Source organism: Takifugu rubripes, chromosome 11, assembly GCF_901000725.2.
Source record: "Takifugu rubripes chromosome 11, fTakRub1.2, whole genome shotgun sequence".
NCBI lineage: Eukaryota > Metazoa > Chordata > Actinopteri > Tetraodontiformes > Tetraodontidae > Takifugu > Takifugu rubripes.
Genome location: NC_042295.1, coordinates 2941977 through 2955317, shown reverse-complemented (window position 1 = coordinate 2955317; position 13341 = coordinate 2941977). Strand labels below are relative to the sequence as shown.

Sequence of the window (13341 nt, the reverse complement as noted above, 5' to 3'; positions counted from 1 at the left end):
TGCTAAATCCATTTTATTTTTACCTAACTTTTTTATCTCTTCTCTACAATAAAGTAAAAATTCAGGCTTAGTGTTGAATATTTGTACCAGTAATAATTCATTTTCACAGTTTTACTACCTTAATATATGAGATGCATATGTTACAGCAGGATTATGGCAGCACTAACTATCATCAGCAATATATGTAGCTTAATCTGAAAATGATAATTCATCTCAAATCACCTCAAAAAACTACCATTTGAAAAAGAAAGGTTGAATCAGATGGACACTTTTCCGCATGAAAATTTTAATTCTGAGTTTAGAAGACAGCACAGAGACAACACTTGTTATCGAATAAACTCCACATCTTTCCTACCAGCTTGATTAGGTCAGTTTGGAGAGAGGAAGGTTGTGCACTGGAAACAGGAGGACACAGCTCAGGCGACACAGTAACCGTGTTCTGAGTGGACGAGGGCAAAGAGCTGCTTCCCTTCTGCCCAATGAGACCGAGACTTTTCTAAAAGAGCATTTCTCAGAACAACTGATGTGGATACTCTCAGGCTGGTGTGGCAGTTGCAGAAACTTGCCTCTAAACTGGTCATCGGTGCCAATTTTACCACTGAAATCCAAGTCAAAATAAAATCTTGTTCCTTCTTATAAAATGTTATGGTTAAAATAAAACTTTGAAACTAAAAACACAGGGTTGGCTAAATTCTGCAGCATTTCGATAGCAAACGCTGCTCTCATTTCACAATAAGTCTGTTTTAAAGTAAAAGCAGTAAACCTCTGATGAAATGGCAGTCAATATATTACCAAGCCACACGACACTCACGGCAACATGTCTACTCCAAATAGAAAATATAACATATCATTTACAGTAGAACTAAGAGGTGGCCAGCTATTATCTGTACAGAACAGGCAGAGTATGTACAACCCAGCCGAGCAAACGATTAGCCAATTTCAAACCCACTGAAGGTTTCAGGAGATTTTTATCTTCACAACATGGAGAAGCATCGACGCCGATGGAGCCGTGTGAGGGGGTTTGTTCCATGGAGGCTGTAACAAGGAACGGATGATGGAACTTGCTCATTTTAAACAGTATATAGTCAGTGTGGCCCGTCTGGATAAGGCAATCACTGCGCGATGAAGATAAAACCGCCCAAATTCTTTCAATTCCTCAGTGTTCGCCGTTTTCACATGTTCCCTGGACCAGTAAAGTACAAATACCACCCTGAGCATCAAACAGCTGCGATGTGAATACGGTCAAATGCAAGAAAGACAGGTTGTAGCAAAGGGGTGATCCACGAGCTGGGCTCCTGGACAGATTACAATAATGAAATTCACTTTAGCATGAACATTTGAAGCCTAATAAAGGCAGAGCTCCATCCGTGAGTCAGTAATCTTGTGGTAAATGCGATGGATTTGACGTGGTGGTGACTAAAGTGCTATGAAAATGACAAAAATGCTTGAGATTGTGGCGTTCTAGCAACCGCAGACCATCGTCCCGATGAACAGGCCCAGCGGGAGCATGTTCATAGGTCACGACAACAGGCGTGTTTCCACTGCAGACGTCCCTGGTAAATACTGGGGGCAGGAACTTTACAGGAAGCATTCTGCGAGAGCACAGTTGTGTCTCCCCCGCGGAGTGGGACCCCCCCCCGGTGGCGTCGCGGGTTTCGATCGTGGCGTCACAAAGCAAAAAATGATTACGAAAACAGCGGTAATGAGCTAAACGCGGAAGGAGGAGTTCCAAGAGGAGAAAGCCTCTCAAAGGATTTGAAAATGCTCGTTTCTGTGATTTCTGGTGCCCGATCCAAGTACCCCCCCTGGATCGGGGACTCGGCTAGGCCCTGTAAAAGGTCTTAATAATGGCGGGGAGGTTCCTATTAAAATGACTCTAATGTCCCTGCAGTGGAAACGTGCCAAACCTCTGCTGACAGATAAAGTGCTTCATCCTGCCGCCACATTGTTTCAGAGGTGAAGGTTGAATGGAAGCGTGCGCGAGAGCGAGCGCGACGGTCGATCGGAACAGTGATTCGACGCAGACGTTTACAGATGTTGGGGGTCGGCTGCGGGTAACAAGGCATAGAAGTGGAACGACAAAAGGACACGGAGATGCCATCACGAGCGCGGACTGTTCTGGGCCGAGTTTAACGAGTCTCTGTGGCTCCGCCCCTTCTCCCGCTCTTCCTCCTCTTCTGAACGTAAGGGGCCGTTGAGGATGCTCTGTCCGTCTACGTCTGCACTGTCCGGGAAGTTCAGGGTCCAATGTGAGCGGTGTAGGACCAGGCTACACCCCTGCCCTTTTTCCTGAGCATCACCGACGTGTCTGCTGTCGGCTCTCTCCTCCGCCGCCAAAGAGTTTTTCGTCTTTTGTCTCGCTTCCTCTTCCTCCTCCTCGTCGTCAGAGTCAATGCGGTTGAGTCTTTTGCGGACGGGGCGGTCCTCGTCGGAGGACGAGTCCGACTCCGACTCCTCTTCCGACTCCTCCTCCATGCAGCGCCGCCGCTTTTTCAGCATTTGCGCGAGGCGCTGGCGCCGCTGCTGGGACAAGATCTCCCTCCTCTTCCCCCTGCCCATCCTCTCCGGCTCCTCCTCTTCCCTCTTCAGTCTCGTCCATCTGTCTAGGTCCTTCTTTTTCCTTTTCAGCCACCTGCCCTGGCCTCCGACCTCCTCATCTTTACTTCTCCTCTGCTGCTCCTTTCTCCTCTTTTGCTCATCTACCGCTGCATCCTCGTAGTCGTCCTCCTCATCAGAGTCTCCAGAAGAAAGTGGTGCTACGCAAAGACAAGAGGACAAAGGGTCATATGCTAATCCTCCTTAACTATCAAAAATACAGGCCTATGCATAAAGCAGTCACTGAATACTACAGAGGAGGATTAGGGACATTTTTAGAAAATATACTGCAGGTGCAAAAGGTTTCTGGGCCCTTTGGCTTCCTCCCAAGTACCTCAAGACATTCAAAGAGACAAATATGTCTATTCTATACCGTCCTCATGTGTAAATGTGAGGTTTGGTTCTATTTTGGCCCTGTGAGCTGTAGACCAGAATGGAGATTACTTCTTAAGGTGGCAGAGAACATGTGAGGAAGGTTCCTCTGGGGCTTCTGTACAGGAGGTGGTGGCAAACAGACAGATATTTTGGGAGTCGATGATGATCAGAGCAATAAAGGTTATTAACGGTTATTAACGGACGAACCATCGCTGTAATCGCTGGACAGATGCTCCTCTCGGTGCCGCCTGTGGAGGCTGACTTTGCGCCTTTTGGCGGACGCCCGCGAGTTGTCCGATGAATCGGAGACCTCGCAGTAGTTGACGTCCTGGCGCTGCCCCCGTCTCAGGCCCCGCCTCTTTTTGTCAGAGTCACTGTCGGTCATGTCGCTGCACCACTCTGCGAGGGACGAGGGCGAGAAGGCAAAGGTTAACGGGACGGTACCGCTAACCCTCGCCACGACCCCACCCGCAAATACTCGCCCATTTCTTCCTCGCTCTCGTCCTCCTCTTCCTCGGAGGAGCACCTCCGCCTCCCTCTCTGCCACTTCCTGGCCTTGCGCTGGGTTTGGATGGGTTTGCGTTTACACGACCCCCTGGCGTGGGCCGTCCGTCTGGAGTGGGCCCTGCTGTCCACGCTGCCGATGTCGCTGCCAGCATCTTCATCTTCGTCGTCATCATCCGCCACTGACGCACCGAAATCTTCATCCTCTGAGCTTTGGATGGGAGGAAATGAGCCAAATGAAGAGTGGCAGAAAGAGAACGTCAGAGTCTTGGAAAAAAACAGAGCACAAGTGCGAGTCGGTGTCGTATTTCAGCCGAGAGCGCTGGTAAAAGCATTAAATTTAGTTCTTTTTCAGTCCTAACAAAGTAAAATATACAAAAACATCTTTGTTACAATCCATCATGTCCTTGTTTAAACAAGTTTAAATGAAATATTTGATGACTTTCTATCAAAAGTGATATATTTACTTTTATAAATCAACTATAGGGTAATTAAGTTTGGTTTTTTTCTACAACTCTTCTTCCTTGATGATTTTTTTTTGTGTCTCTTGATTTTAAAGACCATTTTTCAGATGACTCAAACTGCACAGATATATAGTTGATGATTAAATACTCATAAAACTATCTGAACTCTAATTTGTAACTCATTATGAACGGCTCTAACTTAAAGAGCTTTATTTAAAGAGCTTTTGGGGGCCGTCTGCACGCTGTGATCACCTGTTGCTGAGCAGAAACTCGTCTTCACTCTCTGCCGGTGTGCTATCGCCCTCCAGGTCGTTGAATCGCCGCCTCTTCCTGTTGATGGCAGGACACGTCTGGCTTCGAATGGGCCGCTGACTCTCTCTGTTGTCCTCTGAGAAGTTGGCCAAGTCTTTGCCGCTTCCTGCTCCAACATCAAAACGGCTCCCATTATTTCTGGTGTGATTTTGGATATTAGCTGCCAGCACAACACTTGTCCCATTTTAAGAATAATACATTTTCTAAAAAAACAAAAAACAAAAAACTGGTTCTTCTGTAGAAAGAGCAGGATCCTGGCTCAGTGTAAAGACCTCAACTCTATCAGGAGATGGGTGCAGCAAGACTCAGATGGCTAAATGGTTTTAAATATAAATATTAATTGCTCTATTTCCCTGCCAGGACCTGTCGGTGAGCTGTCCGCCCTTCTGCTGCTTATTTTCTCCCCCCAGCCACCAGGCCACGGGGAGAGTGCTGAAATGGGCCTGTTAGAGTGCAGTTTAAGATTTATACAACAAGATTTTAGCAAGACATCCTCAGAGAGTTGACTTTTTTATGTGCTCTTGTGAGGACATTTTGGCTGGCTCAAACATCAAAGAGCTGTTTGAGAGTTCAGACAAGGTTTGATCTGAAGATATTTGATGTGATGATGGGTTTGAAATTGGGAAGTGAGCTGTTTGTGACTATATTTACTCTTTAACAGTGAAGGTGTTGGATGTGTAGTATAAGATCTAGTGCTAATTTTGTGGGTTTTAATCCCCCAAATTGTCCACTCACCGTCACAGAGCTCCCTGATGTCCTCCTCTATAGCCTCATCAATAGCATCATCAAAATCATCAAACCTGCCAAAGACAGACACAGAGTTACGGTACATTAGTGTTTTTATGGGCCAAACTTCACCGTAGTTCATCATCTGTTCATCATTTGAAGCCATCAAACCAACAACCAAAAGCAAGCCCCCCCACGTTAGCAGCAGTAATTAGAGATGACATCATGCTCTGTATCTAGTTACAGATGCTGACAGTCCCACCGACCTGTAGCTGATGTGCTTTCTGGTTCTCGTTGACCTCCGTCCCAGACCTTTGTTTTTTTTGGATTTGATTTTTGCCGACGTCTCGTCCTTCTCTTCGTCTGCGTCTCCGTCCTGAAAACAGCAAATCAACCTGTTTACTGATGCACACGAAGTGACAGAAACAAGAATGTGATTCTTGTTTCTCAACTCACATGAACTTTCAAACAACACACTCGTGTCACTGCATTAACTTGTATTAAAGGTGGACAAAGCTGTGCTCTCCCATTCAAAATAAAGCCAGCCTTAACTATCCACTAATTCAACAACAATAATGGTTCTATATCACCTCTTTATCACCCAGATGTACAAAATTCAAATGAATGAAAAAGTTTCAAAGCACATTTCAATATATCTTTCATCAAGAGCTTCATATTGTATGAAAAAAAAACACTTAAACTCTGTGTTGAGACAACAGAATTGGTCTCAATATTAAAGGAAAACAGGGAAAAAATGTAAAACAAAATTACAGTGAATAAGTTGCAGTTTACAGCCGGGTGAATATCATGATATGACCTTGTTTGATGGTTTAATATGTGGACCCTGGTGAAATGCCTGTATTGTGATAATATAACACACATTTTATATCCAGAAGACAAGCAGAGAGAAGATTAACAGTGTTTTTCTTGTCATTATTGCCCCTGGATGCTATGATGTGATGCCTACATGGTGAAAGTCTACATTTCTGTCATTAAAAAACCCAAATTCTGGCCTCCACTCACCCGGATGATGTTCTCCTCGCTGATTCCCACGTACACCAGCCTCTCCCTCCTGGAGTGAAAGCAACAGCAACATGAACAACCACATCACTTAGTCTCCCCGCGGTACAACCACCACGCGTGTTGGCCTTCACCTCCTCTCCGCGCGCTCTTTTTTCTTCAGCGCGCTGTCCAGGTTGTGCAGCTGCTCCTCCAGCTTCTCACACAGCAGCTTCTGAGCGGACGACAACCAGACGGCACAAAAAGTTAAACGACACCTACGTGTGTTTTTGTAATCAACATCTTTCTTTTCACTCCAGAACATCTCCTACGCGGCTCCCACGCTTGCTAAAAACTGCGTTCTGGTCAGGTTACGGCTCATTAGTCGTGTCCAGGTGACATCGGTATTGTCTGTTGCACACATACAGCTTACATGCTGGCAGGGCGGACAGAACCACTCTCCGTCTGGAATCAGCATGAGTGGCGGCCTCAAGCAGGCGGTGTGGTATCCGCTATCACAAGAGTCACACAGCAAAATCTGGAGGGGGGGGGGGACCACAGACAAATATAGATATTTGAAACAAAACATTGCCATGACGTGGCTTTTTAAATGCAGGTCTTTGCTGGCGGCACAAGACATCTGACATTATAATGCGACGGCTTCCTCAAAGTTCATCCGTTCTCACCAGTTCGGGGTGGTTGGGCAGACCACAGTGACTGCAGGCGTCCTCTATTGGATTTTCTTCAGATTTACAAGATTCTTCTGAATTCCCTTCTTCCTGCTCTGCTTGGTTCCCATCTCCTTGCTCCAAGTCTCCTTCTCCGTTCAGCTTTCGCTTCTTCAAGCGGAAATTGGACCAGCGGCGACGGTGTCTCCTTTTACCCTGAAACCACCGCGGCCGAACGGTGAACGAGCAGAAGCAGAAGCTAAAAAGGTCTAGCGGCATGTAACAGATTACCCTCTGTTTCCTGATGTGAGTGACAGAGTCTGCGGTCCCTGGTTTCTTCGAAGCCGAGTCTTGCTCGTCTTCATCGTCCTCTTCCCTCTCCTCTTCCTCCAGCTGTTTCCGCAGTGGCTTCTTCCTCGTGTTCTCTGCTGCCTTCGAGCTGGGCCTACAGGTGGACAAGAAGGTTCGCGTGTCTTTATTAACATGAACTAAAAGGACATTTGTCCAGGTGTGTATGAGTGTTTTCCAGCGAGTCACACACCTGCAGATCCTTGCAGATCTTCGCAGGGGCATGCCTTCATCCTGCACATCCTGCTTGCCTTCTTTCTCCTGCCTGTCTCCTTTCCCCTTGGACTTGTTTCTGCGCTGGGGGGGGATTTTGATCTTTAACCTGATCCCTTCTTTCTGGAGCTCCGAGAAGGCTTTGTCGGGAGGCCGTCGTTTCTCCTCCGCCTCCAGCCTGCTGTCCTTCACCCCGGCTTTGGTCTCCTCCACCTTGGGGTCCTTCTCCAGGTTCTGTGTAACGGGTGGAACCGTGACAGCCAACTCGACCTCGGGCTCTTCTGAAGTCTGGATGTCAGGTTTCTGTTGAGGGCTGGGCTCTCTTTTCTGGTCCAGTTGGTCTTCTCCTTTGGCCGTTTGTTGGTCGGAAGCCTCTAAGGAGCGTTTCACTACGGAAGCATCTACAGAATCCGGCTGTCTCTCGGAGGTTTCAGGCTGATCGGGTTTTGACAGATTAACGTCGATTTCTGGCGCCGCAAGACCCACCATCTCGTTCTCAACAGCTCCTTTCCTGACCAGCACCGTCTGTCGCCTGACCTCCCGCTCATCTTCCGCAACTCTGGAATTCTGAGCGTCCGAACGGGACCTGTGTGGTTCTTCCGGCTGGGCGCCGAGAACTCTGTGATGCTCGGAGGGGCTGCAAATGACACCTACGTGACCCACGAGCCCGATGACTCCGTTTTGTCCCTCTCTGTGGGGCAGGGTTTGGGATGTTCTCCCGCTGGCGAGGTCCTGCCTTGGCGTCGTCACCGGGACTTGCTGTTGCTGGGAGGCAGCCTGACCACCGGTCGAGTCGGACGCGTTCCCCTCTCTCGCGCTGCCGTCTTTAGTCTGAGTCACTGAAGGGTTACAAACAATGATACTGGAACTGTTGGTGCTGGTGTGATGGTTGCTGTGGTAACTCTCTGCAAGCTTAAGTTCTCTCTTCTTCAGTGGTATCTTCGCCTGCTGGATGCTCTTGACGACCGCTCGCTCTGCCTCTTCCACTTTGTTCATTTCTGGTTTTGTCGTGGTGGAATGAGGCGCCATGACGACCGACACAGAGTTTCTGGGGGCTTCGGCGTTCCTGACTTCCGATTTGATGACGGTCGTGATGGTGCTCACGCGGTTATTAAAGGGGGGGGACTTGCAGCACAACTTCTCCTCTTTCACTTCGGTGCTTTCCAACTTGATGGGCTGCATCTGCTCCTGCTTTACAACTGCAAAATAAAATACACACAAGTGCACATCAGTACAATGCAAAAACAAGGCATCCAATAGGTCTTTTGGGCGCCAGTAAAGCACCAATATTTAGTGTTAAAGCAGAACTTAAAATAAAAGACAATCCAATCAAACTGAACTAAATTGAAGTCAGTTCAGTCCGGCTGATCTGAACTGAAAAGATGGATTACTTTATTCCCTTTCCAGTCTTTCCAGTGAATTTGAAACCTTCCTTCCTGGAAATCGAAGTCACAGTTCTCGATAGCCGGGGGCTTCTGACCTCTCCAGCAGTCGTTTTTAAAGTGGAGGCCGAGGTTCATAATAATAAATGTGTAATACAGGATGATGACATTTGATTTATTTCGCTATTAAAGTACAAATATTAGTGCAAATCCTCGCTGAAAACGCAGCACCTCAGCTGAATTGTAGTTTGTGATAAGTTATTTTGGGCTCTAAGACAGGGAGCAACTGCAAACAGAACCAACCTGGGTAAACTAAATTTCTCAAGCATTAAGGCAGCGTAAACAAGGTATGGATTCATTGGGATGATTATCCCAAATGCAGGTCAGAGACGCCAAAAGCCAACAAGATAGCTGTCAAATTCCAAAAGAGCTGCAGCAACAGTGAAGTGACCACTCTAATCAAACAGAAAACCAGGAATCTATGTGCTACTATGCAAGACTCAGACTCTCTCAGCAACCAGATGGGGGCTGGTATTGAAGGGCCGCTACTTTATTTCAGTCCGCATCGATAATCATGGGGGCAGTTCGGAATGGTGCCTGTAGTGTCTAAAGGGACAGTTCTGTCTTGTTAAAACATGTTGACAATAGGCCAGAATAATTATCTTCATGATAATGATCAGATACACTCAAAGTTTTCCCAATTACGCGTTATTTTGTGTCTAATATCCCTTTTGTGGAACAACACCGCCACCTAACGGCCAGCTCTAGTATTTCTAGTCACTTGGTTCTTTGAATAATCTTTATTCAAGAAATGTCAAACAGAAAGTGTCAAACTTCCTCATCATCATCACTCAAAAGCCCACCTCAGCATCTGCACACCTCAGATCCTTACTGGTCCTCAACGGCCACTTTAGCACTGCCCCTTCTCATTCAATGACCACCGCATTTTAAATCAACACACGTGTCAACTCAAAACAAGTTCACAAAATCAGAAATTTACTTTCTATATTTGGGAGGAGCAACTGTATGAGTTACACAACACATTGCTGAATTTTTCAAGTCAAAATGTCAGCAGAAGAAAGTTATAAATAAATGCTGACATTAAGGCCATGCTTTCCTAAACAGCTCGGGCCTCATTTCCAGTCTACATACCAGTATCTTTCTGCATGGGGCTGATGCCCCCCAGTCCAGCCTGAGCCTGCTCCTGCTCCTGCGTCGTGCTTGGATTCACCTGCGCCTTCAAGAGTTCCAGAGCGTCGGCCAGGTCGTTACGTGACCTGAAACGAGATTGAAAGGTCAAAAGGACTATTACAAAGGACTAATTAAGGATATAAACAAATATATTCCGAAAATACCGGAAAAGGATGCAAAAAGCAGCTCCAATTGCAAATTTAGTGCTGGTTTATATGTATAAAGATACAAAAGGGATGCTGATGAAAAGTACTTCATGTCAGAACTACCTCACGATGCACGCCCACGTGGACCCGTCTAAATCATCCTGCTCCTCTGTGTATAACCGGATATTCTGCTCGTGGTCCAGCTGAAGCCAGTACAACAAGCCCTGCCGGTCCCGGCCTACAGGCTGCAGCCGCATCCTCTCCGGGTCCTCCTCATTGATCGCCGTCTTGAACTTCAAGTTCTCGTCAAACTGACACTCGCACAGGTACTAAAGGGCGACACAACAGGTGTGGAACACAACAACAGCAGATGAACAAGGCCCTTGAGTCTTGTGTTGGAGAAATTAGGCTGAACTGGTACCTTAAGTATGCCGGATTTGCACTCCATGGACATTTCCTGATACCCCTTCTGCTCCAGCTCCCACGCCCAGGTGTTGTTGAGATCCTGGCAAACCTACAGGAAACAATTGCATCCATGACTGGGTCGCCGAGAGATCGCCAAAGCTCACCGAGCGGACGGCACTATACTTCAAAACCTGTTTGAGATTCGAATGCAGCGCATGGCAAACGTCTGTGAAGGTGGATGCTAATATCAATCGCTACCGTTTTTCAGGTTTCACCTCTTGGGGAGCGTAAGAGAAAGAGCAGAATTATCTTTAGGGTTAGGGTTGACTGAATATAGCTGCATTCCCACGGACAACTGCGCTTCCCTGTATCACTTTCAGGGTTTGGGAGACGGACAAGACACATCGGAGGATCTGCGCGTCTGAGCTGACGTTTCCTCGCGTCCGGTGAGGCGAGTTGGGATAAAAACGGCACACAAACGGCGGGACAGTACTCACCTTAGCCAGGTATTTCTCCCAGCGGTCAGTGGTCACAGACTTCCCCAGCTTCCTGAGCAACTTGATGTGCAGCTCCACAAGAGGTTTGGGAACTACAGTGGTTAGAAAAGAGAAGAGTTTAACACAAACACATCACGCTCTCTTACGTTTCATCACACGGTGGAGGATTCACCTCCATTATACCAGAGCTGTAGCTCTACACCACCTCCAGATGTGTGCAGGTGTTTAATCAACAACTATAAATTAGAGACCTATAAATTACCACACGTGGGGGGGGGGGCGAGAAATTGATCCCCTGAAATAAGTTTCTACGTCACATCATCAAAACAAATGAACCCTGAAACGGACTGTTGCCATGCAATAATCATTTAATAACGGAATAACCGCTAACGATGCGGCTATAGCGGGCGCCCAGGCGCGGCTGATAACGGCCAAGTTTCGCTTCCTAAACGCGTTTGAGCACCATAAAACATCGCGGTGAACCCGCCGTGGGGCTTCGTGGAGCGGATCGAGCGAAAGTCGAGCGGCTCGGTGATGCTAGCTACTTAGCCAGCGGCTGGAGGTCCTACTGCGCTTGTGCACGTTTGACATCCGCTCCAGCGTTGGCCGAATAACCGTCCGGTCGTTAGGTCGCATCAGCCGCACAATGTGCTCCGAAAGAGGGGGGGGATACAGGAGTTCCACCGCACATGAACATAAAGATGCTGATGTTGGTCAAATGGGACAGTCTGGCTGGCAGGGTAGGCCGGTGGGTGGGGGGTTGGGGGGGGAATCCCACCTGACAACAGTGTTTGCTAGCTGCTGCGCTGCATCATGGCTCCCACTCTGGTGCTCACAGCAGCCCCGACAACATCGTCGACGAGCTGTCACAAGAAAACATTCGCAGCCGACTTGTGTTGTTCGGCTCGGCTGTGTCGGAAACTTTAGCTCCGACACGCTGGTAGCCGAACTGTGTTAGCTTCCGAGTGTGTTCTCCGCTCATTTCTGTCCGAACGTCCATCTGGAAACTTCTCACCTTTGGCGGAAGAAAAACCAAGCGAATCCTCAAACAAGCGGCGAAACGCGCGATGGATGTCATATATTCCTACCATATCTGCCCCGCTGACTGCTATTTTTTCCTCCATTATCAGAGAAATGGTGGCGGACGCCTTCGGTTTCTAGTGTCGCAGCTTTCTACACTTCCTAGCTCAGGCAACAACAACACGGGCGACCTCTCACCTGCGGTTGTGTCCCGCAGATAGCGCTCCATCTGCGGGAAAGTCACCTCCGGGAGATCCAGGGCAGCCCCGTAGCGCTCCAGGAACGAGCAGACCTCCGCGAAGCTCGGGCAGAGCGCCGGGCCGGAGCTCCTTAGCACCACCGGAGCCGACATCTTTCCAGGCGGAGAGAACAGGAGGGGAGGGCTCGGTACAAGGATGCGAATGAAATGAATGAAGTGTCGTCTACCGGTGTCAAGTTGCGCGCGAGAGAGGCGCCACTTCCGGTGGGGACCTAGAAAATAAAAGCGCTCCGAGCGACGCTGCTTCGGCTTCATGCACGAAGATATTGTCGTGCACGAATCATTGTTATTTGTCTTGATCTAATACTTCCTCGACTTTATTCATTGTTGTGTGTTTTTTGTTCATTTTTATTGACTTTATTGGGGCATTTCACATCAGTCAGTGTAAGAATTGTAATGAAAATAAGATGGTAAGAGGGGAAAAAGGTCAGTATGGGGGAGGGGGGAACCCTGAAATATCTTTGGTATGTCGACCTTGACTTTGCTGGATCCCAGACAAATGTCATCATTTCTGATTAGAAGTGGTTGATTATTAAATCACTGTTTGTATTTTTCAGTTTTTATGGATGAAATCCAGAAACTCCTTAAAAATCAAGGATAAAATAAACCTAAAATAAATCTAATGGATGCTAGAGTTCTGTCACCTACGTAATTCTGAACACATTTGTGGTATTAGACGTTCAGGGAAGAACGTGAGAATGAGCTCACCAGGAAAATATAAAGGCTCACCGTGGCAACTAACAAACTCTGATCACAGAAACTAATGTAGTAAAGTTTAAGAGTAAAACAAAATAAAACATAAACTAATGCATAATGATAATCCAATAGGGTTATAACTGCTGGCTGTTGACAGACCAGTCTTGCAGGCCAATAAATGTCCCTGATAAGGCTGGAGGCCACAACCTCAGGATGATAGTCAGTAGCCCCCTGACTCAAGACCACCATCTATGATCTACATGGCAGGAGAGGACAAGGCGCTGTTCATGGGGCTCCACCATGCTGACATGGAACATTGGGTGCATTTGTATAGATGTGGGAAGCTTTGAATTCGGGGTATAAATAAACCCAAGGGTAAATAACTTTGGACAAAATGGAGGGACCTACGAACCTGCGTTACAAATGATTCATATACTGTACATTTGTGTAAACGCGAAATATACACTGCATAACCAAAAGAATTTTGGAAGCTCAAGATGCGGTGGTGTTGGCCAGTAGGTGGCGGTGCTACACCAAAACT

The 13341-nt window shown here is 47.4% G+C and overlaps 1 protein-coding gene across 1 annotated transcript; it reads right to left on the bottom strand.

Annotated features, from left to right (window-relative positions):
- Positions 1-266: 266 nt before the first annotated feature.
- On the bottom strand, positions 267-12233 carry rsf1a (remodeling and spacing factor 1a). The gene is made up of 17 exons (XM_011608203.2): positions 12044-12233; positions 10826-10917; positions 10345-10437; positions 10047-10252; positions 9739-9863; positions 7185-8403; positions 6935-7088; positions 6662-6859; positions 6409-6513; positions 6131-6210; positions 6000-6048; positions 5243-5352; positions 4986-5050; positions 4191-4356; positions 3453-3685; positions 3178-3369; positions 267-2756 (listed from the first exon to the last, which is right to left on the bottom strand). The coding sequence occupies exons 1-17, from the start codon at positions 12195-12197 to the stop codon at positions 2101-2103; spliced, it is 3897 nt and encodes a 1298-aa protein (XP_011606505.2). The 5' UTR covers positions 12198-12233; the 3' UTR covers positions 267-2100.
- Positions 12234-13341: the final 1108 nt, after the last annotated feature.